A 22,972-nucleotide genomic window follows, 5' to 3' on the forward strand; every position below is an offset into this window, starting at 1 on the left:
CCGGGCATGAGTCTCCTTGGCAATTGGAAGGTTTGAGGCTCGCAATTATGTTTACCACTTCTTCTGCAGTAACTGGGGAGAAGTGGAATGGAAGACAAGAGGGGCGATGTGGGCTGGACGCATTACATGAGTGGGCAATAGGAGCAAGGCTAGCCTTTTTGGTCTCTATCTTAGCTTGTAGGAGTACTATCTTATCTGATAAAGCTTGCTGGATATTGACACACCAGGCTTTATCCGTAATGCAGTCGTCAATGAGCGGTGCCGGGGATTCCAGTTCTCTTAAGATAGAGAAAGGTTCTTTAGTACCAGATTTAGCGTTCCGGATTCTAGTGTTGAAAATCTCCTTTTTAATATTGGTAATGGCCGTTTTGTATGTGGCCGCTGCAATGGAGAACCTTTCTTTAGTGGCAGAAGAGGGGGCTTTTCTCCAACTGGCTTCCGAGGTTCCAGGCAACCAGGTTTCTGTGACAGTGAGAAAGTCCAGCTGGTTGGATGTGATCAGGTCTGCAATGTCGGGAGCGTGCGCCACTAGCGGACGTGCGTTGATAAGAGCTCCCTTAATGGTTGGGCTGGCAGTGACTGGGGCTCCTTGTAGGGGTTTGTGGAGCGTGGTGGAGCTGGTGACGCGGTGTAGGCCAATTGGCTCAGGGGGAGGAGTAGGGGTTTGAGGTGTGCTGGGCTCTTTGGGATTGTGTGCTCCTGTAGCGCAAACGTGAGCCTAGTCTTGCGTTTCTTTTATGGAGAGGGCATGGAATCAGAAGTGTTTGGGGGGATGGTGAAGCGGGTGATCCATTCTGCAGGGGAGAATGGAGATTCAGTGGTGGGTGTGACTGGGTGTAGAGTATCTGTAGGAGCGAGGGTCTTCAAGGCAGGTAAGAAGTTGCTAGGCGTTATGGCCTGGAATAAGGGTAGGGTGGTTGCCAACGTGAGCGTTGCTCTTCTTAAAGCAGCTATGGCGAGTGAGCGAGATTGATAGATGAGGGTGAAGGGTAGCTAGGTGCTGGGAGACTAGACAAGGAACAGTTCCAGCGGCTGAGTATGAAGAATCATTTTTTTCGGGTCAGCTAGTGAGCTATCTATAGTACGGTGGCACAATTGAACAGTTAGGTTTGACCCTGTTGTACTGAGTGGTCAGCTAGAGAGCTGGACACGATCAGAGACAAGGAGTGGTGACAAGGCTAGCGAGAGGTGGTACAAGGTGGCGTTATAATACAATTGAACAGCTGCAATGGAATTGTATGGAGCAGTAGCAGTACACAGTGCTAATGTGCCTAGTTAAATACTAACATATTATAGAATGTTGAGCATCAGTGGTGCAGAGGGCAACAAGCAAACAGTAGGGTCGTGCAAAGGGGGAATAGAGGTGCACAATTGAGCAATAAGGTTAGTTGGAATGGTGAGCAGCAGGAGTGCTCGCTGTGATACCTCAGGGTCTGGGCGTATAACAAATGTAATAAATAAATAAAAGAAATACAATGGGGCACAGGTACAGGAATAGAATAAGCAGGGGTGGGACCCCCCGGGGTGGGACCCCCCGTATATAGAATAAGCAGGGGTGGGACCCCCGTATATAGAATAAGCAGGGGTGGGACCCCCCGTATATAGAATAAGCAGGGGTGGGACCCCCGTATATAGAATAAGCAGGGGTGGGACCCCCCGTATATAGAATAAGCAGGGGTGGGACCCCCCGGGGTGGGACCCCCCGTATATAGAATAAGCAGGGGTGGGACCCCCGTATATAGAATAAGCCGGGGTGGGACCCCCGTATATAGAATAAGCAGGGGTGGGACCCCCCGGGGTGGGACCCCCGTATATAGAATAAGCAGGGGTGGGACCCCCGTATATAGAATAAGCAGGGGTGGGACCCCCCTATAGCGCTGCAGCATAAGCACAGTGCAGTAGGCGGTGGCAGACACGTTTAGGCAATTACGTGTAGAAGGTGAGCTTCACACAGTACTGCGGTATTTATGCGCACTTGAAATAGAACATATTAGGCAAAACATTTGATATATGCGTACAGGCACGATGCGCTGGGCGGTGGTGTACAAGGGTAGGCCGTTTTAGGCATATAAAAAGGAGAGCATCATCACACGGTACAGTGTGGAATTTGGGTGCGCTATACCCAGTAGTATTAGGTGTCGTGCACTGAACACTGGTGTACGGCGTTAGGCAGACAGGTACCTTGGGGGTGCAGGGGCATTTAGGCGCAAGTCGACAGAATCGCTAACAATGGCGGTGCAAAGACAAAGGACCTTAGGCAACCTGGTGACCAATAAGAAGTGCCATGAACATTTCGGGTCGAGATCGAGTCAACGTGTTGCAGGTGCAGTAGAGTGGACCCTGATATGCGCAGGTGGCAGGGTGCCGATAGGTGCAATGGGACTGCCGGGGTGTGAGTGCAGGTGGCAGCAGAATGACCGGATTGGAAGGGTGCTGAGAGTGACGATAGCGCCGAGGACGATGAGTGTGCAAAGCTTTCCACGATCATTCACCATACACTGGGGCGGGTGCGATAGTTGGGCAGATAGGACGGGGTGCTGGCCGTAGAATTGTGGGTGCTACAATATATGTACATGCAATGGCAGCAAGGCATGGGTTTGCCCAATTATATATATATATATATATATATATATATATATATATATATATATATATATATATATATATATATATATTACATCTACTGTGGTTACAGAGTGCTAAGTCTTGGGATGTCAGTAAAGATTACTTATAGAAAAAAGCATTTTAGTCAAGGATCACGCGGTACCACTTGCTGTGATGCTTTTATGTTCAATGGGTGTGTTAGGCCTCTTTCACTAACCCTCTGAAGTTGCAAAAGGACAACACTGGCTTTCATTCAGAGCATTTATTTATTTATTTTATTTATTGCATTTGTTTGTAGACCCAACCTCGGCCGTATCACGGCGCGAGTTACAGGATTGCAGTAATGCTTTATTGTTACAGGAAATAAAAAGTCCGGTGATACAGATAATGGCAATAGTTACAGTGGTTGGTTGACAGCAGTGTACACTTACATTTAATCAGCAGTTGGGTTAGAATTGGTAGAATAAAGTTTCTTAAAGAGTGCGTGTGAGGGCTTGTGACTTATATTCGAGGGGAGAGAGTTTCATAACCTGGGAGCTGCTACAGGGAAGCTGGACCTTCCCGTTGTTGAGTCTTTGTAACGGGGAATGAGTAGGTGAGTGCTGGAGTTAGATCTGAGAGATCTAGTTGGCATTTTTCACATGATGCATTGGTTCAGATAGGTAGGGGAGTTTTGGGTAATGCATTTATGTGGCAATAAGCAGGCCAATACTGCCCCAGGTAATGCCCCACGGGTCCATAGATACAACGAGGCCCCGGGGGCATAACCGCTGTCGAAGGGCTTATACGCCGGCCTGTTAGACCGGGTTACTAATAGCATTTTTTTCTGTTCCGAAACGCTGCGTTGGGGAGTTTCTGGGGGAGGGGATGAGGGGAAAAAAAACATACATGAGTTCCCAGAGGGGGACAAAGGCGGCCTCCAGCCATGGGGAGGCTCAGAGCGGGGAGTGACCCATTTCGAGCCTCCTCATTGGCTAAGGGGCTGCCACGCCCCTGCCGGGAACACAGTACCTGGCACGCGCGGGATGCACTAACATACCGTGTGAATATCGTGTGGTATGGCTCGGAAAAGAGCCAATCCACACATAGTATTCCTGGTGTACAGCGCGCGCCGGGTACTCATTTGCAATAATTGCAATTTAGCTAGATTTTTCTTGGTGGTGCCTAGCAAAGGTATTGTCCACTGACTTCTTACACTGCCATGGACCTTTCGATACATAGGTATGATGACATTATCAATGGGTTTTTCCAATGGGGTTTTAGGAGCTGATTCACAAATACTTTACCATTTGTAACTTTGACTTACTCTTGACTTACTCCTGGAGAGGAACTATTCGATTCTAGGGGTCTTTAATGGGAGGATTGTCGATGATCTGCTACCCATCCGTCCGCTATTTATGGAGCAATCAGGAAAACCAGAGAGCAGTGCACATGTGTGCTCTCCCCGCACAGGATCCTGAGATATAGGCATTCCCAATGCTCCACGCCTTGCCGGGTTATACAACCCTTAACGCTATTTACAGTCAAATGTTAATTCATATTGGGAGCACCAGCATGAGGAGTGTGATTCAAATTGCCAATTATTGTACATAGTGGGGCACCATTATTATGAATGTCATTTAAAGTGGCATGGTGACATATATTGGTGGCACCAGTCATCAACATAATGTGTAGGGTCAAGAGGACACACATAGGAAGCAGTAGTAACATCAACAGGATTTAAAGTAGCAATGGTGACATATACTGTCAACACCAGTGTCACAAAAGCAGCCTAAAGTGTCAATGCTGACATTTGTTGAGTTTCCACCATCATTAATGTGAGATAAAGTGGTAATGATGGGGGCACTGCATTCATGAGAATAATTTGAAGTGGTAACAATGACATATATTGTGGACACCACTATCATTAAAATATTTCACTATGGCAATGACAACATATATTATGAGCACCAACATCATGAACATGTGATTTACAGTGGTAGTGCTGCCATATATTGTTGGAGTATCACATTGTAGTGCACCCCTGTGTACTACTGCTGCTCTGGCATCTGTTTTATTTTTTCTTGTCTTATCCTACGAACTCTTTGGATCTTGCATAGTGTTTTACTCAATGTTTTGCAAAAAATGTGATGTCATATCTCACCATTTCAACCTATTATTTTTAGGTTGGTTCAGACTCCCTTGCGATGCTCGGCCACTTACACACAAGTTTGGCAAATATTTACACCAACCTCTGCAAAAGAAATCCCAGCTACCACCCAGAAGTTAACAGAAGTAGCTTTGACTTATTCCCGACTTACTCCTGGAAGGGAGAAGTAAATCATAAATATGTCTACTACCACAAAAATCTTTATGAATCGAATAATCTCTCTCCAGGAGTAACTCCGAGCTTCTCCTGGTAGCTTCTTTACGAGCTAGTCCCCTCATGGCTCCTACACTCTGGGCTGCTCTGGTAAAATGCACAACTACTTGTGTTCTGTTCATGCTTCCTGTCATTGCTAGCACAGTACTTGCATAGTGATTGCAAAAAATACAATACAGCGGATATCACCAGATCTTGATAAACATGTAGTCATCAATTGGAGAAAAATAAAGAAAAGAGTTAAGTTTACACGCTATAATAATTATAGGTTTGTTTGTTTGTTTTATTATTTATAATGCGCAGATATACCCAGGGGTATCAAGGCGCAGCATTTACAAGAATATGCGAAGCTTGGTTACAAAAATAGAATATACATGTAGGCAAAGGAAGTATATACAGAGCATAGTAAGGAGAACATGCAATATATACAATATAAAGGCGAGTACGGGTGGACGCACGAGGTTACACAGTGTGCGGGTAGCAGGAATTGATAGCCTTGGCACCAGCTATCTTGGGGGTCCCTCGTTTTCAGGTCTAGAGATGTTGGGAATGCCAACATGAAGGTAACTACCAATATTCCCAAAAAACAAAGAGTAAAGTTTACAAACATTAGGAATACCAATGGGATGTTGAGAGTGAAATAGTCCTTAACCATAAACCTATAGTAATCCCAAACAATACAAAGTAAACATTTGCTGATGCTGCGCCACGGCTTGGAAAAATCCATGTTACTGTGGCACCGATGTAACCTGACCTATACTTAAAGTTCTTCTTTCATTAAACCTGAAATCTTGGTAAATATGTTTACACCATGTTTCCATACTGTTTTTACATCGTAAACTACACTCGCATAGGAATTGCACCCAAGAAGCTTTGCAGGACGCTGGTCCATATATCTTGCCTGTAAATGTGTACAGTATTCTCCCTGTTATGTTACGTTATAAAGCGCTTGGTCACCAATGAAGGCATCATGGCACTGCCTGATGCAGGAATGGGGTGGAAAGGAACCACTAGAAAATATACGTTTTCAATGACCGGCAAAACGTAAGATGCTCTTTAGTAGCTCTCAATGTTTGGGGGATGGAATTCCAGAGCTGGGCAGCCGCCACTGAGAAGGAGCGGCCGCCAATATGGGAGGACCTAAAACGGGGCACAGAAATCAAGCAAGCCTCAGCCGAGCGTAATAAGATGTCGATCACGCACGCAGCTTACGCTCTTCATTCTGGCGGTGCAACGTTTCTAGCGTTTGAGGCCTTTTGGCGATGCTTTCTGAGTTCAGGCCGCCAAGCCATGGAATGCACTAGCCCAGGATTTGTGGAGCAGCCATAACCTCCTGGCTTTTAGGAAGGAATTGAAATTCTTCCTGTTTGTGTAACATCTCTTCGTCGGCGCACTCCTTTTAGACCTGCAAGAGTGCTTAAATGTCTCGGCCGCAAGCAACCATAGGTATAGACGTAAGAATTGATTATATCGTACACAATCACAATAAGGCAGGTTGTTGTTACGGTCCATCCCCCGGGGTGGTATTAGCCATATCATCTCCCCCCGGGCACTCATTCATAGATTCATTCATACCTTACCAGGGATGTCAGGTCTCCTTCCTTGTTCTGCAGCCCGCTGTAGCCGCTGTTGATGAATCCACGGATGTCCCTGTAGTCTAAGAAACACACATAGAATGAATGTCCCCAGGGCAGATAATCCTTACCATTGATGTTATTTCTCTAGCAAGGCATGACATGACATGTGAACCAGAAGACTTTCAAGTGATGGAAGTTTTTAGCTTCCTCACATGATATCGCGAGACATCATGCCTCGCGGGATATTGACGTTTTATAAGGAGACAGATGTTGTCCCTGATGAAGGACTAGTCTTCGTCTGAAATGCATTAGACATTACCAAATGGGTCTCCGAATTAAAGATTGCATTTTTCAACAAAGTCTGATTGTCCATGACTGTTCATGAACAAGGAAATCCTTTTTTAGAAATTGAGGATTGGTATCGCAAACTAAGCATTAACTTGCAAAGGATCGCACGGCACCACGGGCTTTGACCCCTTGCTCCCATATTGGAAAGCAGAAAGCCAGCAATGAGGGTGAAGGACTGGCGGTGTCAGTGGCATCAGGCATCGCCATAGGGTGACTGGGGGTGCTACCCTCAGGTCTTTTGGCTGTAGCCCCAGATAGAAGTTCAGGGCTACAACCAAAAGGCAAACTAGCCCCGAGTCTCGACAGTCCCAACATTAGAGTAGCATCAGATCTTTTCCAGACTTAGCAACACCCCTGGTCAGTGGGTTGTGGCCAGTGCCGGATCCAACTCTGTGGAGGCCCCTGCGCAGGAGAAATGCCAAGGCCCCCCTCACACATTATCTCCTAAATCATTTTAGATTTTCTGCACTACTTTACTTTGATCCGTTGTGCAGGTCCCCTAAAAGGAGTGGGTGCCCATAGGGTGGTGCCTACTTGGCTTAAAGTATAATCTGACACTGGTTGTGATGCAGAAAGTGATGTGGGTGGCAGTTGATGTGGGCAGGAGGAACGGGGTGAGTAGTACGGAAGGGTTGCGTCACTTATTACACCAGGGACAGCCTGAATTCTGAGCAATCTGATTGGTGCCCGCATCCCACCCGGATGCTGAGTCTACGTTCACTAGAGGATCCTTAATATGATTCTACACCCCTTAGACAATTGCCAATGAATTTTCTGTGTAAAGTCGAATGCTCTTACCTGCCCCATATGTCGGGATACATTCCACTGCATCCATGATAGCCATGAGTCCCAGAGTGCCCCAACCGAGGATGTAGAGGTGTCCCTTCTTCTGCAAGCTGGGGAGAGAAGAGGTTCAGTGTGGGCCTGGACAGGTTCTACACGAGCTAGTGGAAGGGCTCCCCTCCCTACACACAGCAGAGGATGGCCATCTGAACTAGGAGCCCAGTGATTGGCTGCCTGAAGATGTGGCCACTGCTGTGATTGGGAAGTATTGCGCTTGGTCCTTCTGTAATCCTAGTTGCCCTGTCCTAACAGTCTGCACACTACTGCATTTTCGGGAAGCAGCTGAATACAACCCCATTTGGCTAGACTTTGAAATGCCAGTTAGGCCTAGAAATGAGCTCACTTAACCAATCAGCACAAAGCACCTACTTTCTTAGTGGCATCATGTGGAATGAGCTTCCACCGTATTATCATGATATGACATGTATAAAGCACCTGTACACAAGTATTTCTAAACGCGACAAGACATTGAGGGGGAAACAAGGGGAAGACAAAAAAACGATCTTACTAGGCCTTGTGGCATTCAGATTGCGCAAGTGCAGGGAAGAAGGAGAAGTGCCAGCGGGGAGGGGAAGGGAGAAGTACAGGTAACTCAATAAGTGCAGCCAGCGGGTGGCTCATAAGTGCAGAGAGAAGGGGCTGCAGGTTAGCAGGTACAGACCCTTAGGTGCTGGGGGAGCCCAAAGGCAGTGCAGGGGCAACTGGACATGCAGGAACCTGGGCCCGATTTCAGAGGATAGCCGGGTGATCAGTGCACGGAGCAGTCAGGGACATTAGCCAAGGAGAGAAAGAGAGAAAGCGGAAGCGAAAAGGAAGGTCTTGAGTTGCTTCCGGAACCAGAGATGGTTCTGCTCAAGTTTGAGAGAGGCAGGGAGGCTGTTCCAGAGGGAGGCCCCAGCCGAGGAGAGAGATTTATCCCCCACTCTCTGCTTGGAGAAGCATCTGACCCTCAGAGAGTTGAAGGTGGATGAGCAGAGAGTTCGAGAAGGAAGGTGTTTAGGAAGAGAAAGTTGGAGGTAGAGCGGTCGCAGGCCCCAGAAAGCCCTGTGGATGATGCAAAGGGTCTTGAACTTGATCCTTGCAGTCACAGGGAGCCTATTAAGAGATTTCACAGCTGGAGAGATATCATCCGTGGGCTTGAGGCCAAGGACAAGACTTGCAGTCCTGGTTTGGATAAGTTGTAAGGGTCGAAGAGTAGACGCAGTTAGATTTAGAAAGTGGCTGTTGCAATAGTCCAGCCTAGAGAGTACCAGGGCTCTGGAGCCAGTAAGCTTCTGGGGGAAAGTGAGAAAAGGAAGAATACCTATGGGGAGGCGCAGCTGATAGTTTGACTTCATGTCATGGCCGGAACACGTGACCCACTGATTCTTTGGAACCTCTGGTGGCTGCCTTAGCTCTTTGTAGTGTGCCAGGTCCACGCAGGAGTGCTACCGGGGACATCTGAGAGTGAATGTGGAGTGCGGCGTTAGGAGGGTCGGAAGGGGACACAACTTATTCTGGTGCAGAGATGGGTGGGTATGTTAGAGGAACGGGTACATAGAGGGGTGTGGGTGGAGTGTTCGGAGGGTTCCCCATTATGAATAAAGCAATCAGGGGTTGAGCAGGCCTAACGCTAGAGTGCACAAGGCGCTTGCACACATGGGCCGTGTAAAAGAAGAGATGAAGGACAAAGAGTACTGTGACATTGTGGCCACTGAAGCAACACAGAAGAGTCTTGCTCGCTGCTGCTTATTATGCATCACAATAGTGCCACACATCAACTGAACATCCCCCTCTCCATGCAGGGACGTCATTTGGGGGTCGCCAGAGGTCGCAGGGGCGACCTCTGTGGTCTCCCTTGCGACCTCTAAAAAAATTAAATAAAAAAAAAAGACTTTTTTTTTTTTTGCAATGCAATGCAAGCTCCTGGCCAGCACCATGTGGATCTTTAATTCTGGAGTGGCTGGCTTTCTTGTTCAGGCCCCTTTAAAAAAAGAACAAAAATAAGAACAGGAGTGCCACAAGTCTAACACTTTCAGCACTGACCCTAAATAAGAAAGAATAGGAATGCCAAAAAATGTGTCTTTCTGGAATTCTATACAATAATTGCTAGACTCATTAAAGGTTTATTTCAGGCACACTTCAGGGGGTGAGTCACTGATTTAGTTTGTTTTTAAACGCCTCAACTCAGCCTTTCATCCTTCTGAGGTTGATAAATGGGTACCAACACAGGTTGGGTGATATTGGGTGTATATGTCTTCTATGTAAAGCGTTTAAGCCTAAGTGCTATATAATAGCACATCATTATCATTTGGTCATGGACGTCTGCTTGCATTCACAGTAATTTCGTAATATGGGCTCATACACACTGATCTTAACGATACATATAGCGATCCATTCTTGTATGAAATGTACATCACATTATAGTGATATCGTAACCATATTTTTTGTAGTGTACAACGCTATGTGATGCCACTTCCTGTTTTGTCAATGGGTGAAGGGTCGTGTTCCATCGCTTCCCGCGATATCACTTCGGGGTGGGGTCAATGGTCAAGGGTCGTGTGATGTCACTTCCGCTATCCCTGGCATTTTGGTGAAATGACGTCCCTGTCTCCATGCCCCTCCCTATCACTCCCCGCTCGCAAGGACTAGAGCCAGACGTACATGTGACACTACCAGAAAGGAATAATTCGACGCAGGTTCACACACATCATCTCAAACCTGGACTTGAAGGTGACCAGGAGGGACTTTAGGTCTCTAAAGGCCAGCCAAAGCCAATCCATCACAAACTCGGAAGGGTCTGTTATGCTTCTGATTCCTGCCAAGACCATCCACTCACCTACCCTATGATGTGCAGTCTGACTATCCAGCTCAGCAGTCACACTAGAGGAATATCAGTGGCACATGGTTTAGGTGCACTATACAAATCCCATGTAACTTAACCCCTTACACACAAAGTTCACAAGTTCCAGGGTTTTTAACCAGACAATCCAGTATTTCACCACCTTGTCCACTAACATTGTTTAGCCAATACCTGCCCTCTATTTGACAGGCACTCAACAGTTACCTTCTGTTCTGCATATATCCCCTTTCTATAGCACCCCTGCTCTCGGATCAGTGCTCAGCAATCGCGTGGCAAGATGACTCTGTGGCATCTTGACATCACGTTTCCAGACCTGGACTTTCAGTTCACAAGTTAATTATATCTGGTGCTAGAGTCCAAATGATTCAATTAACGACGACCAAGACCACATCCCCTAGAATGCTCTAGTTTGGCAACTGAGATGCAGGACTGGAAAAGCACTTTTACAGAGACAGGGAGTCATCTGGCCAGTGTACACTGTGACAATAAACACAGGTTACACAACGTCTGACTCCCTTCCTTGGAACTAGGACTCTATGAATTTGGGGTTACAAGCTGGGGGGTTCGGGTCCGACACAGAGTCATGAGATAAGATTCCCAGATCAACAGCTTCAAGTAAGTATGTATTTAAGTTAACCAACAGGGCACCTTTCACACCACCCTCATTTCCTTTCCCACTCCCCCCAGGTGTTGGACCCTGCACCCCTTCCTTCTGATTCTTAAGTGTGATTTTAGCCCCTGAGTAATCACGAAATAGTTATCCCACCCCCTGACACCTCCTCGCTGCTAGGAATCCAGAATAAGGTTCTGTTTATCAGGACACACTAGAAAATAAGACTTGAGGTTAAATAACAGAGAGCCCAATGGTATTCGACAATGCAAAGTAAGGAATGGACACAGGCTATAGGGGTGAGGTTCTCAGCAAGCAATAGACCAATGCCATCGAGAGGGCTTGATTTCAGCTCGTTGCGGTTCAACTGTGTGATATCATGAAAGAGGCGGCATGGTGACATGTCATGGTCACAGTAAAAAAGGCATGCCATGAAGGTGAACGTCATCACTTCTATACCCAACAAGTTGGCTGGGATACATTTTCTGAACCTATATGCATTTTCAGTCAAGCACACTTTCTGACAAACACAATGCGGCCCATTGTAAACACCAGACTTTTCTGAAAACTGCCTGTGATATGCGCTGGATGCCAACGGTACATACTATCACTCTCTGGAATGAAAGGCTTTCATGTCCATGCTGTACCCACCTGGTTCCTGCCTGCTTGACCAGGGCAGCAATCTTTTTGCTCTGAGAATATGTGACCTTGTGCGCCCGCTCATAGGTCCTCAGGATTTCCAGCAGACATCTAGATGAGAAGAATAGCAGAAATGGCAACGTTAACGGGCGCCCTTTGATATTTGTCCATTTTGACTCATCTCTCTGTCACTTAAAACAGAGTAGCTCAGCTGGTTATGATCTATTCCTTAAGAGACCTATGACTGTAATGATTCGTAGAACTCTATACATTAGGTGCTTCATAAACAGAGCCAATAGATCTATCATCCCGTAAAGATACAGTACTCAAAATACTCTGGCTGCTCCCTGAATAAAGTTACAGTACTCGCATCTTTTTTTAGAGATAGCCTAATTTTGATTAGCTATTCAGCTAAATAAGAAGCTGGTGCTTCTTAGTCCAAAGCTATTGCCAAATTTGACACAAATCCCAGAACATTAAAAGAAAGCCCACCCCTGATACAGAAAAGGCGTTTAACCAAGTGAATTGGGACAATCTGGACATAGAGTTACAGGAAATCGAAATGGAATATGTTCCCCACAAATGAAATGTCTTCGAATGGAGGAACTGTTTCACATGGGTTATATGAATGGTGCCCTATCTTCTTCATTTTAAGTTTTGGCTCATATAGATGCTGCTAGCCACCTTTGACAGAAAAATCAATGTTGGTACAGAACGTGCATGTGGGTTTGGCAATTATTTCTGCCATGTGTGGGGGGATAAATGTAGGCCAGTGGGATGATATGTGGCACATTCTGTGTGTCAACTAAATCCTTATCACATTTTAAGCCAATTCTACCTGCATAAACAGCAGTATGAAAGGTAATGTGTTAGTTTCCGCTATCAAGCAGTGTAGTGTAATTAAATGCTTTTTAACGAAGTGTCCTTGCGGCTACTTGATTCGCAAGCTATGCAGTGTTTCAGCACAGAGCTCTGACTTGAAGTTTGCGGCTTTTCTCATTTGTTCTCTTGTGGCATAATAAAAGTAAATACAACTGGTAACATTCCAATCTTATGAGTTTTGTCAAAATAAAAATGCAAAGACTTTTAGTAAAATGTCATTGATGTTTGGTATAATTTGTAGAGGATTGTAATCTATAAACATTTAAATGTTCAAAATATCTGAAACAGTAGAATATGTCTGTCTAAACAAATGTCCAAACCACTGGGCATGTCAATACTTGTCAAATCTTTGGAACAGAAAGTCATGCACAATTGTAGAAGGTTTTGTGATTCATGTATGATATGCCATAGGTTACTGTCTGACAGACCCAAACAGACCCCTCTCCAGCATACTGGAGGAAATAAAGTTTCTTAACGAAAATCTTAAATTACAAATTCAACTCATTAAAATAAACAAGACTAACCATTTACAAGGTTTAACCAAAATGTATAGGGTGATTTCAAAGTTGTATGGTCTTAAAGCAGCATTCATTTCCTATGGGTCACATTTCCTAATTCTATGAAAAAGACAGCGTCGTTGTTAAGGACCCAACATTGGAAAGTGTAAATGAAAACATAATAAAGTGGAAATTATGGAGGTTAGATTGTGTGGGTTAAACTCATCCTTGTGGAGCAAGTAATTCTACCCAAATGGCTGTACCTAGTGAACAAAAAGGAGAACAGGACTTGTGGTTTTCATGACAAATTGAGACACTGCTTAAATCACAATTATGGAAAAGGCAGAACGACCTACGTATCTAAAAGGAGACCACAAACCTTCTTCAAAAATGTTGGGATTGAATGTAAAGGGGTACTGTCAAAGTGTCACAGCAATTCAAACAGGTACGTTTCGCGAGCAAGTCAGCTCTGAAATCTCTAATTGGGCAGATCTTTCCTTTTACGAAATTGCATCATGGCCAATGAGGGCAATACTCCAAACGTCTAGTAAGTTAGCTAACCACCAGCCATTTGGCACATGTTCTACCTGCTAAGACATCAGCCCACTGTCCTGTAAGAATCTGAAAGTTACATCTCTTCAAAGAAAACATTCCTTTTGGAACAGATCATGAAGGATAAGAAATAAATGTATACACTACATAGCTTTCCTTTGGAGAAACTTTGTAACTTTAGACTTAATCCATAACAAAGTTTTAATAATTTACTAAAAAAAGAATACAAGGATTACAATTTCCAAGAGCTCCAAACAGAACATTTCTTTTAATACTCAGGAAGTCAATTGAAAGCAACTTGGAGTGCTATCCCCTAATATATGCTTCTATGTAAAAAAAATCACTATATTGTATCTGAGGATTTACAAACAAACCCCTCATAGAAAGCTATGCCTTTTATCCAATCTTTACAGCAATGGAAGGCAAAGATTGATACTAATATGTTAGAAGAAGAATGAAGCGATACACTGTCTACAATTTCTGAAATAAAAAAGGATGAGTGTGCTGGACCGTGGCGGAAGGAACTCTGCATTCGGCTTTATTGTGATCCTGATAAAAATATGGATACTTTTAATCTAATTGATTCCACTAAATGTTGGATCCACTATGAACCCTGTAGTTTCATGGTCTCCTCTTATGTCAGTGTGTGAACCAGACAAATTAATATAGACGATATTAAGTTGAGGAGTAAGCCTACACTTTTTACCAAACTGCAGAAGCAAGATAAGAGATCACTAACCCTGCCTTGTGGTCAGGAAAGCCTTAAATATGGGTGAGAAAATAATTCTAAAATATGAAAAATGAAAAGGGAAACTACAGACTAAAGAAGTATGTCTATGCTAGACACATTAGTGAGGGTGACTTTTAAAAAGGAAAGGCAGTGATAAGGACGGAATGAGAGAATCTGGAACAGTAATTATGAATGCTGTAACACTCTCAGAAACGTGTAGGTTTTTAAATTTGCATATAAGACGCCAATAGAAAATCTTTTTTCCTCGCTGTGCAGAATGTGTAATTATTTAAAAGGGAGATGGATTGGACCAATTAATTAATATGGCCTTTTTTTCCAGTTACATAGTTTCAATTTGGAATGCACAAATCAAAGCCTAGTATATATTAAATTGAGTGAAATATCAAAGAATTGCATAACCTGTGATTGAAACTCAAGAAAGACAATGGTATTATTACATGTATTATAACAGGGTATTATTTATTATTATACTTGTTATGATTATTATATTGATCTTAATTGTATTACTATTAATATTATTATTATTCTGGTACAGTCACTGCTCTTGTGATGAAACAGATACACAAGAACAGAATGCAAAACACACACCTGAGTGGTGTTAATACACACAATCCTTAGGCACAGGGATACCTGACCTGAGTGGTGTTAATACACACAATCCTTAGGCACAGGGTTACATGACCTGAGTGGTGTTAATACACACAATCCTTAGGCACAGGGATACTTGACCTGAGTGGTGTTAATACACACAATCCTTAGGCCCAGGGATACCTGACCTGAGTGGTGTTAATACACACAATCCTTAGGCACAGGGTTACCTGACCTGAGTGGTGTTAATACACACAATCCTTAGGCACAGGGATACCTGACCTGAGTGGTGTTAATACACACAATCCTTAGGCACAGGGATACGTGACCTGAGTGTTGTTAATACACACAATCCTTAGGCACAGGGATACCTGACCTGAGTGGTGTTAATACACACAATCCTTAGGCACAGGGATACCGACCTGAGTGGTGTTAATACACACAATCCTTAGGCACAGGGTTACATGACCTGAGTGGTGTTAATACACACAATCCTTAGGCACAGGGATACCTGACCTGAGTGGTGTTAATACACACAATCCTTAGGCACAGGGATACCTGACCTGAGTGGTGTTAATACACACAATCCTTAGGCACAGGGATACCTGACCTGAGTGGTGTTAATACACACAATCCTTAGGCACAGGGATACCTGACCTGAGTGGTGTTAATACACACAATCCTTAGGCACAGGGTTACATGACCTGAGTGGTGTTAATACACACAATCCTTCACACAATCCTTAGGCACAGGGTTACATGGCCTGAGTGGTGTTAATACACACAATCCTTAGGCACAGGGTTACATGACCTGAGTGGTGTTAATACACACAATCCTTAGGCACAGGGATACCTGACCTGAGTGGTGTTAATACACACAATCCTTAGGCACAGGGTTACATGACCTGAGTGGTGTTAATACACACAATCCTTAGGCACAGGGTTACATGACCTGAGTGGTGTTAATACACACAATCCTTAGGCACAGGGTTACATGACCTGAGTGGTGTTAATACACACAATCCTTAGGCACAGGGTTACATGACCTGAGTGGTGTTAATACACACAATCCTTAGGCACAGGGTTACATGACCTGAGTGGTGTTTGGAGTTTTAAAATCATGGATCTGAAGATGTAGAGGTCTATAACAAACCCTTTCACATTTTCATCCGCGGCTCACCACCATCAGCAGGACTTACTTCTCAGACACCTCAACGTTGGAGTCAGCTTTGTGCGCCACCAGAAAAAGGGTCTCCAAGAGGATCTTCGTGGCACTGCCACCTTTCATGCGCGAGGAGCCGCTGATGCCTTCAGGCTAAGACATAAACACGGGGAAAATGAGCGACGGTGCAATAAACAAAGCAGTGGTATAAGGGTCATGCAGAGACATCTGCGAAGCGAGGGTGAGAGGAAGGCCCTGACCATCGTGGTCATCGACAAGCGCTTTCCCACTCAATTAACCACAGGTGGCACATAAGTCAGAAAACAGAGAACTATATGAAAACAGGTCACTCTTTCCAAAACACAGCCTACGCCCCTTTAAAAATGACTCTTCTGCCCCTCCTCGAGAACCACAATTGCCAACCATCATTACAAACCAAACAGCTCCTTCAGTTAAAAACCACTATGCCACTCCTGTTATCAACCATTGGGCACTCCTACTGGGTCCCCCATGTTATAAACCACCACTGGTAACTCCCATTAAAGTCCACTGGGCTCATTGCTGCTCATGATTCACTGGTATGCACCATCTGAACAAGCCACAAGTGTCACAAATCATCACAAACCAAAGGATCAACCACCTTCTATTTGCAAACATCCACACCACAGGTCCAGAACCTCTGCATAATCACTGCTACATGTCCTGCCCCTCTTTATACAGTCCACACCACAGGGCCAGAGTCTCATTACAAGTCATACAACAGGGTCAGACCCCCTTTATAATCCACATGACAGGACCAGCCCATCTTTAGAATCCACGCCAAAGGGCCACCGCCTCTTTTCAACCCACACCACAGGGCAACATCCTCTTTAAAGCTCAAACCACTGGACCGATAATTCTTTATGGTCCAAATCACAGGGCCCACTCCTCCTTATAATCCACAGCATATGGCCAGAGCCCCTTTACAAGGTACAGCACAGGGCATGTACCTTTGTATAATCCACACTACTGGGTTAGCCCCTCTTTACAGGACTTACAAATTCATGACAATTCCTCTAGACCTGCAGGCCGAGTGCCTCAGTTTACATCCTTGATCTAAGAGAAATGCACTTTCCCCGCGGTGCAGGGTGACAACATGTTTACCAGTTTACCAGTGCTTTCTGTAAAATGGTGCATGTCCCCATAAGTACACTTCATATTTAGTGCAGTGCCTCCATCCAAAGGCCAACCATGCACAGTGAAACCTGTATTTGCTATTTACTGCAAACATGTGTTTGCAGTAAATATCAAATAAAAGTTTTGAACATCTCCATACTTGCTAGCAAGGTCATAAAATCTCCTCGCCAACGTGAGTGACCTAGTGGATGTGCGAGCCCTGCTTTAGAACCCACCCCAGAGGATCAGGGCCTCTTTATAGTCCACACCAAAGGATAAGTGCTCTGATGTGATTTTATCACCCCTTACCTCCAGAGCCTTCCCCTCACCCCCAGAGGAGTGTCCAAGGCCCCCCAGCAGGGGTTGTAGTAGGGGAAGGGAAAAGCATATGCCTCTCACTGTGCATCAGTAATTAGAGCAGGCGATGGACCCCCTGCAGGGGGGGGGCTGCCACTCATTCATCAGCACAGGAGGGGTTTACCAATGTCACATATGTTTTATGGATAGGCCACTGATCACACCATCCAGTAACCCTGCATCCCTTCAGGAGAAATGCTTCCATCTGCAGACTGGTATTAAATGCCCGCCTACTGCTTGGACATAGATGGGCATGAGAGAGCAAATGGCTGAAGGCAACAAGAGGCATGGCCGTTTTTCTTACAAGACTGTGCAGTGAACCATTCTTGATTGTGAAGTGTACAGACACTGCTGCGGTTGAAGGGGTCTATAACATAGAGCAGGTTTTAGGATAAATTGTATTACTGTTGTGATGTTTTAAATGTTCCTATGTTGCATTAATATTGTATATACAAAGCCATGTGGTTAAAAGTATATTATAATTAAAAAAAAAAATCCGTACCCCTACAGCCGGGTTCAGGACAAAGGCGCTCTGGGTTTCCTGAAGCTTCTGCATCCGCTCCGCCACCTGGAAGAAGGACGAGTTCCAGCCATCGATGGCCTCTTTCCTAAAACAGGAGAAACCTTTGTGCCAAGAACATCTGCTGCTAAGAGATCACAAAGCCCCCAATAGTCCCAGGCACAGACCTCAATGACTCAAACAGATCCCCGCAAAGTTCTCAACAGCCCCGCACAGTGCCCACACCAGAGCTCCACAAGCCCCACCCGAAATTCACAGAGCTCAAGCTGCCCTTTCCATGGCCCTCAAGTAGCCCACAATGGACCCTCCCTTGGCCCCCAACAGATCTACACATGACCACAACATATCCTCACAGGACCCTCCAACAGATCCACACCTGCTCCTCAGCAGACCTTCACTCACATTTCCTAATACACTCTCCCAGCAAATGCTCTCATGCCCACTTAAGGCCCAACACGCTATCATATAGCACCCCCATATCCCACAATAGTGACACCCCTGGCCCTCAACAGCCCCTCATAGATCACTGCATATCCCTTAGACCCAGACCCTCACATACCTCCGAACAGACCCTCCATAGACCCCAGAATACCCTTCGCCTTCGAGCAATCGTATATGGAACCCAACATACAATAAGAGTGCACTCAACACACTCTGTTTTGGTACTCAGAGCACTCACACAATTCCCTACAGACACTCACAAGACCCCATAAGCTTTCTACTGAGGAAAGAGCATAGAATGTGCATAACATCCCAATGCATAGTTTTATAAAATGAGGTGCTGGCAGTACAATATTGCTTAATTCTGAAGCCATGACCCTTAAGAGTCCCACCATAAGGGGCGCATAACACGGCGGCTGTCCCGGCTCTATAGACTTTGCTCTAGGGGCTCACCTGGCCATGCTCACTGGATTGAAGCCCACCATGACGGGCACGAAGATGTCCAGATTGTTCAGGCAGTAGTCGAGCTGCCCGGCCACAAAGGGAGCCTGCGGAGAACCGGAGAGAGACTCATTGAGTATGGCACATGCAACTTCTATGAGACACGTTGTACAACCATTGGTGGTGCTAGCTACAGTGGTACGGATGTGGTGATAGTGGATCAGAACTGCAGGTGGAGCTCTGACATCCATTTCCCTGCCTGCTGCAGCACCATTGCTTCTAGTGCGGGGCTGCCCACAAGCGTATGGTGCGTAATACCGGGCAGCCAACTCTACAGATGGCAGTCTGTACATGCTGCTGCCAATATGACAGATCACTGTCTCTATGTCCTGACCTCTCCAGGGCTTGCAGACTCTATCATGTCGCTTCGGAGCATCTCTGCGGACTAGAAACTGTCTCAAAGCACTACCGACTATCTCTAGGCACTATCAGGTGTCACTAGACACCACTGTCCATCTCTAGGGACCAAGACCTGTCTCCAGGCCCAGCGAGTGGTAACCATCTCTAGTGATGGACAAACATCTGTAGGGTCTATGGGCTGTTCTCCTGCACCGCTGACACTCTCTAGGGGCTCGGCATGGCCTCTAGGGGCTAACGACCCTCTGCAGGGAGTAGGCACTGTCACTGGGCATTGCCACCCATTTATGGAAACTACAAGCCATCCCTATTGACAGGAACGGCATTTAAAATTCTGCTGACCATATCTAGGGAATAAGGACTGTCTGTTTGCTGCTGACCATCCCCTGCACTGTATTCCATGTTTAATCCCTGCCGACCATCACCAGGCACCATAGACCATCTTTTCATGCTTCCAGCCCTTCATATGGGCTGTGGGTCTCTATGGATATAAGCCATCTACTGGTGCTGATAACCACCCCCAGACACTGCAGACCACCTCTAGAGACTGCAGAGACTGCATATCACCTCTAGAGACTGCAGGCCATCTCTAGAGACTGCAGGCCATCTCCAGAGATTGCACACCACCTCAAGAGACTGCGGACCACCTCCAGAGACGGCAGACCATCTCTAGAGACTGCAGAGACTGCATATCACCTCTAGAGACTGCAGACCACCTCTAGAGACTGCATATCACGTCTAGAGACTGCAGACCATCTCTAGAGACTTCAGAGACTGCAGACCACCTCTAGAGACTGCAGACCACCTCTAGAGACTACAGACCATCTCTAGAGACTGCAGGCCACCTCTAGAGACTGCACACCACCTCCAGCGACTGCAGACCACCTCCAGAGACTGCAGACCACCTCTAGATACTGCAGAACACCTCTATAGACTGCAAAGACTGCAAACCACCTCTAGAGACTGCAGACCACCTCTAGAGACTGCAGACCATCTCTAGAGACTGCAGGCCACCTCTAGAGACTGCACACCACCTCCGGAGACTGCAGACCACCTCCAGAGACTGCAGACCACCTCTAGAGACTGCAGACCCCCTCTAGAGACTCCAGACCACCTCTAGAGACTGGAGGCCATCTCTAGAGACTGCAAACAATCTCTAGAGACTGCAAACAATCTCTAGAGACTGCAAGCCATCTCTAGAGACTGCATATCACCTCAAGAGACGGCAGACCACCTCCAGAGGCTGCAGACCATCTCTAGAGACTGCAGGCCACCCCTAGAGACTGCACACCACATCCAGAGACTGCAGACCACCTCTAGAGACTGCAGACCACCTCTAGAGACTGCAGGCCACCTCCAGAGACTGCAGGCCACCTCTAGAGACTGCAGACCACCTCTAGAGACTGCACACCACCTCCAGAGACTGAGGACCACCTCTAGAGACTGCAGACCACCTCTAGAGACTGCACACCACCTCCAGAGACTGCAGACCACCTCTAGAGACTGCAGACAATCTCTAGAGACTGCAGGCCATCTCTAGAGACTGCATATCACCTCAAGAGACCACCTCCAGATACTGTACACCATCTCTAGAGACTGTAGACCACCTCCAGATACTGCACACCATCTCTAGAGACTGCAGACCATCTCTAGAGACTGCAGGCCACCTCTAGAGACTGCACACCACCTCCAGGGACTGCAGACCACCTCTAGAGACTGCAGACCACCTCTAGAGACTGCAGACCATCTCTAGAGACTGCAGGCCATCCCTAAAGACTGCAGACAATCTCTAGAGACTGCAGGCCATCTCTAGAGACTGCATATCACCTCAAGAGACTGCAGACCACCTCCAGATACTGAACACCATCTCTAGAGACTGCAGACCATCTCTAGAGACTGCAGGCCACCTCTAGAGAGTGCACACCACCTCCAGAGACTGCAGACCACCTCTAGAGACTGCAGGCCATCTCTAGAGACTGCATATTACCTCAAGAGACAGCAGACCACCTCCAGATACTGAACACCATTTCTAGAGACTGCAGACTATCTCTAGGGGCTCCTGGTGCTGACAACGTCTTTTAGAGATCCTGCTCCCCCCAATCTCCCTTCCGCCCCAGGTGCTGGCAGCCATCTCAAGGCACTGCCACCATCTACGGGGCCATCTCTAGTTGCCGCTACCCATCTCGAAAATATGTTTGTTGACTGTTTTGATTATAAGTAATTACTTTGAAAAGCTTAAAGTTGAAGCACCAAAGTTTGAAACTTAAATCTCGAAATTGAAGTGAAAGTCAGAAAATCCACCTGTCATGTATACTTTGCAGTGCTGTGCCACTTAAGTTTGAAACGTATGTACTTTTGATGCATTCCTTTTGTTACACTATTTTTAAAGGGCCTTTCCTTTTGCTGCCCTCTTGACCCCCCTCCTCCTTTATTTCGTCCACTTCATGTTCCCCATCATGCAGTTATTGCCCCTTTTTTGCCATTTTTTCACTGATGACATTTCCTCTGCTTGCCCCAAACGAGGTTTCCTTTTGACCAAAATCAAAAGGTTTTTATTTTTATTAAAACACGTTGTCTCCACTTATCCCACTCCCTCTCCTGGATCCACCTCTCCTCTTCCTCCTGATTATTTTAACTGGAGGATTCATCTCTTTTCACGGTTGTTTTTCAAAGGTTTATGTTTCCAAACTTTTTTTTCCAAACTTTAATCTTTTTCAAACTTCTGTTTTTATGATTTAATTTTGGTCTACAACCCCATTGATTATTCGCCATTGACTATGTTGTTAGGCCCGATTGGAGTTGTAGTCCAAAACATCTGGAGAGCTGAAGGTTGCAGACTCCTGAACGCTGAACATCGTTAGGGACTTCTGCCCATCTGTAGGCGCTGCTGTCGCCAGGCGCTTTCATTGGGAGGGCTGTAGGTTGCAGACTTCTGAACGCTGAACATCGTTAGGGACTTCTGCCCATCTGTAGGCGCTGCTGTCGCCAGGCGCTTTCATAGGGAGGGCTGTAGGTTGCAGACTTCTGAACGCTGAACATCGTTAGGGACTTCTGCCCATCTGTAGGTGCTGCTGTCGCCAGGCGCTTTCATTGGGAGGGCTGAAGGTTGCAGACTCCTGAACGATGACCATCGTTAGGGACTCCTGCCCATCTGTAGGTGCTGCTGTCGCCAGGCGCTTTCATTGGGAGGGCTGAAGGTTGCAGACTCCTGAACGATGACCATCGTTAGGGACTCCTGCCCATCTGTAGGTGCTGCTGTCGCCAGGCGCTTTCATTGGGAGGGCTGAAGGTTGCAGACTCCTGAACGATGACCATCGTTAGGGACTCCTGCCCATCTGTAGGTGCTGCTGTCGCCAGGCGCTTTCATTGGGAGGGCTGAAGGTTG

The 22,972-nt window shown here is 46.1% G+C and overlaps 1 protein-coding gene across 2 annotated transcripts in view; it reads right to left on the minus strand.

Moving 5' to 3' along the window:
- Positions 1-22,972, minus strand: part of GCKR (glucokinase regulator) — a 460,619-nt gene that overhangs the window by 33,255 nt on the left and 404,392 nt on the right. For both annotated transcript variants that reach the window (XM_069605446.1, XM_069605445.1), the window contains 6 exons: positions 19,183-19,277; positions 18,271-18,376; positions 16,294-16,409; positions 11,838-11,936; positions 7,690-7,787; positions 6,547-6,623 (listed from right to left, as the gene is read on the minus strand). In XM_069605446.1, the coding sequence (XP_069461547.1) occupies positions 6,547-6,623; positions 7,690-7,787; positions 11,838-11,936; positions 16,294-16,409; positions 18,271-18,376; positions 19,183-19,277 (591 nt within the window). The remainder of the gene's footprint in view (positions 1-6,546; positions 6,624-7,689; positions 7,788-11,837; positions 11,937-16,293; positions 16,410-18,270; positions 18,377-19,182; positions 19,278-22,972) is intronic.

The sequence above is a fragment of the Ambystoma mexicanum genome, chromosome 4p (genome assembly GCF_040938575.1).
Source record: "Ambystoma mexicanum isolate Mex_15411 chromosome 4p, UKY_AmexF1_1, whole genome shotgun sequence".
In the NCBI taxonomy this organism is placed as follows: Eukaryota; Metazoa; Chordata; class Amphibia; order Caudata; family Ambystomatidae; genus Ambystoma; species Ambystoma mexicanum.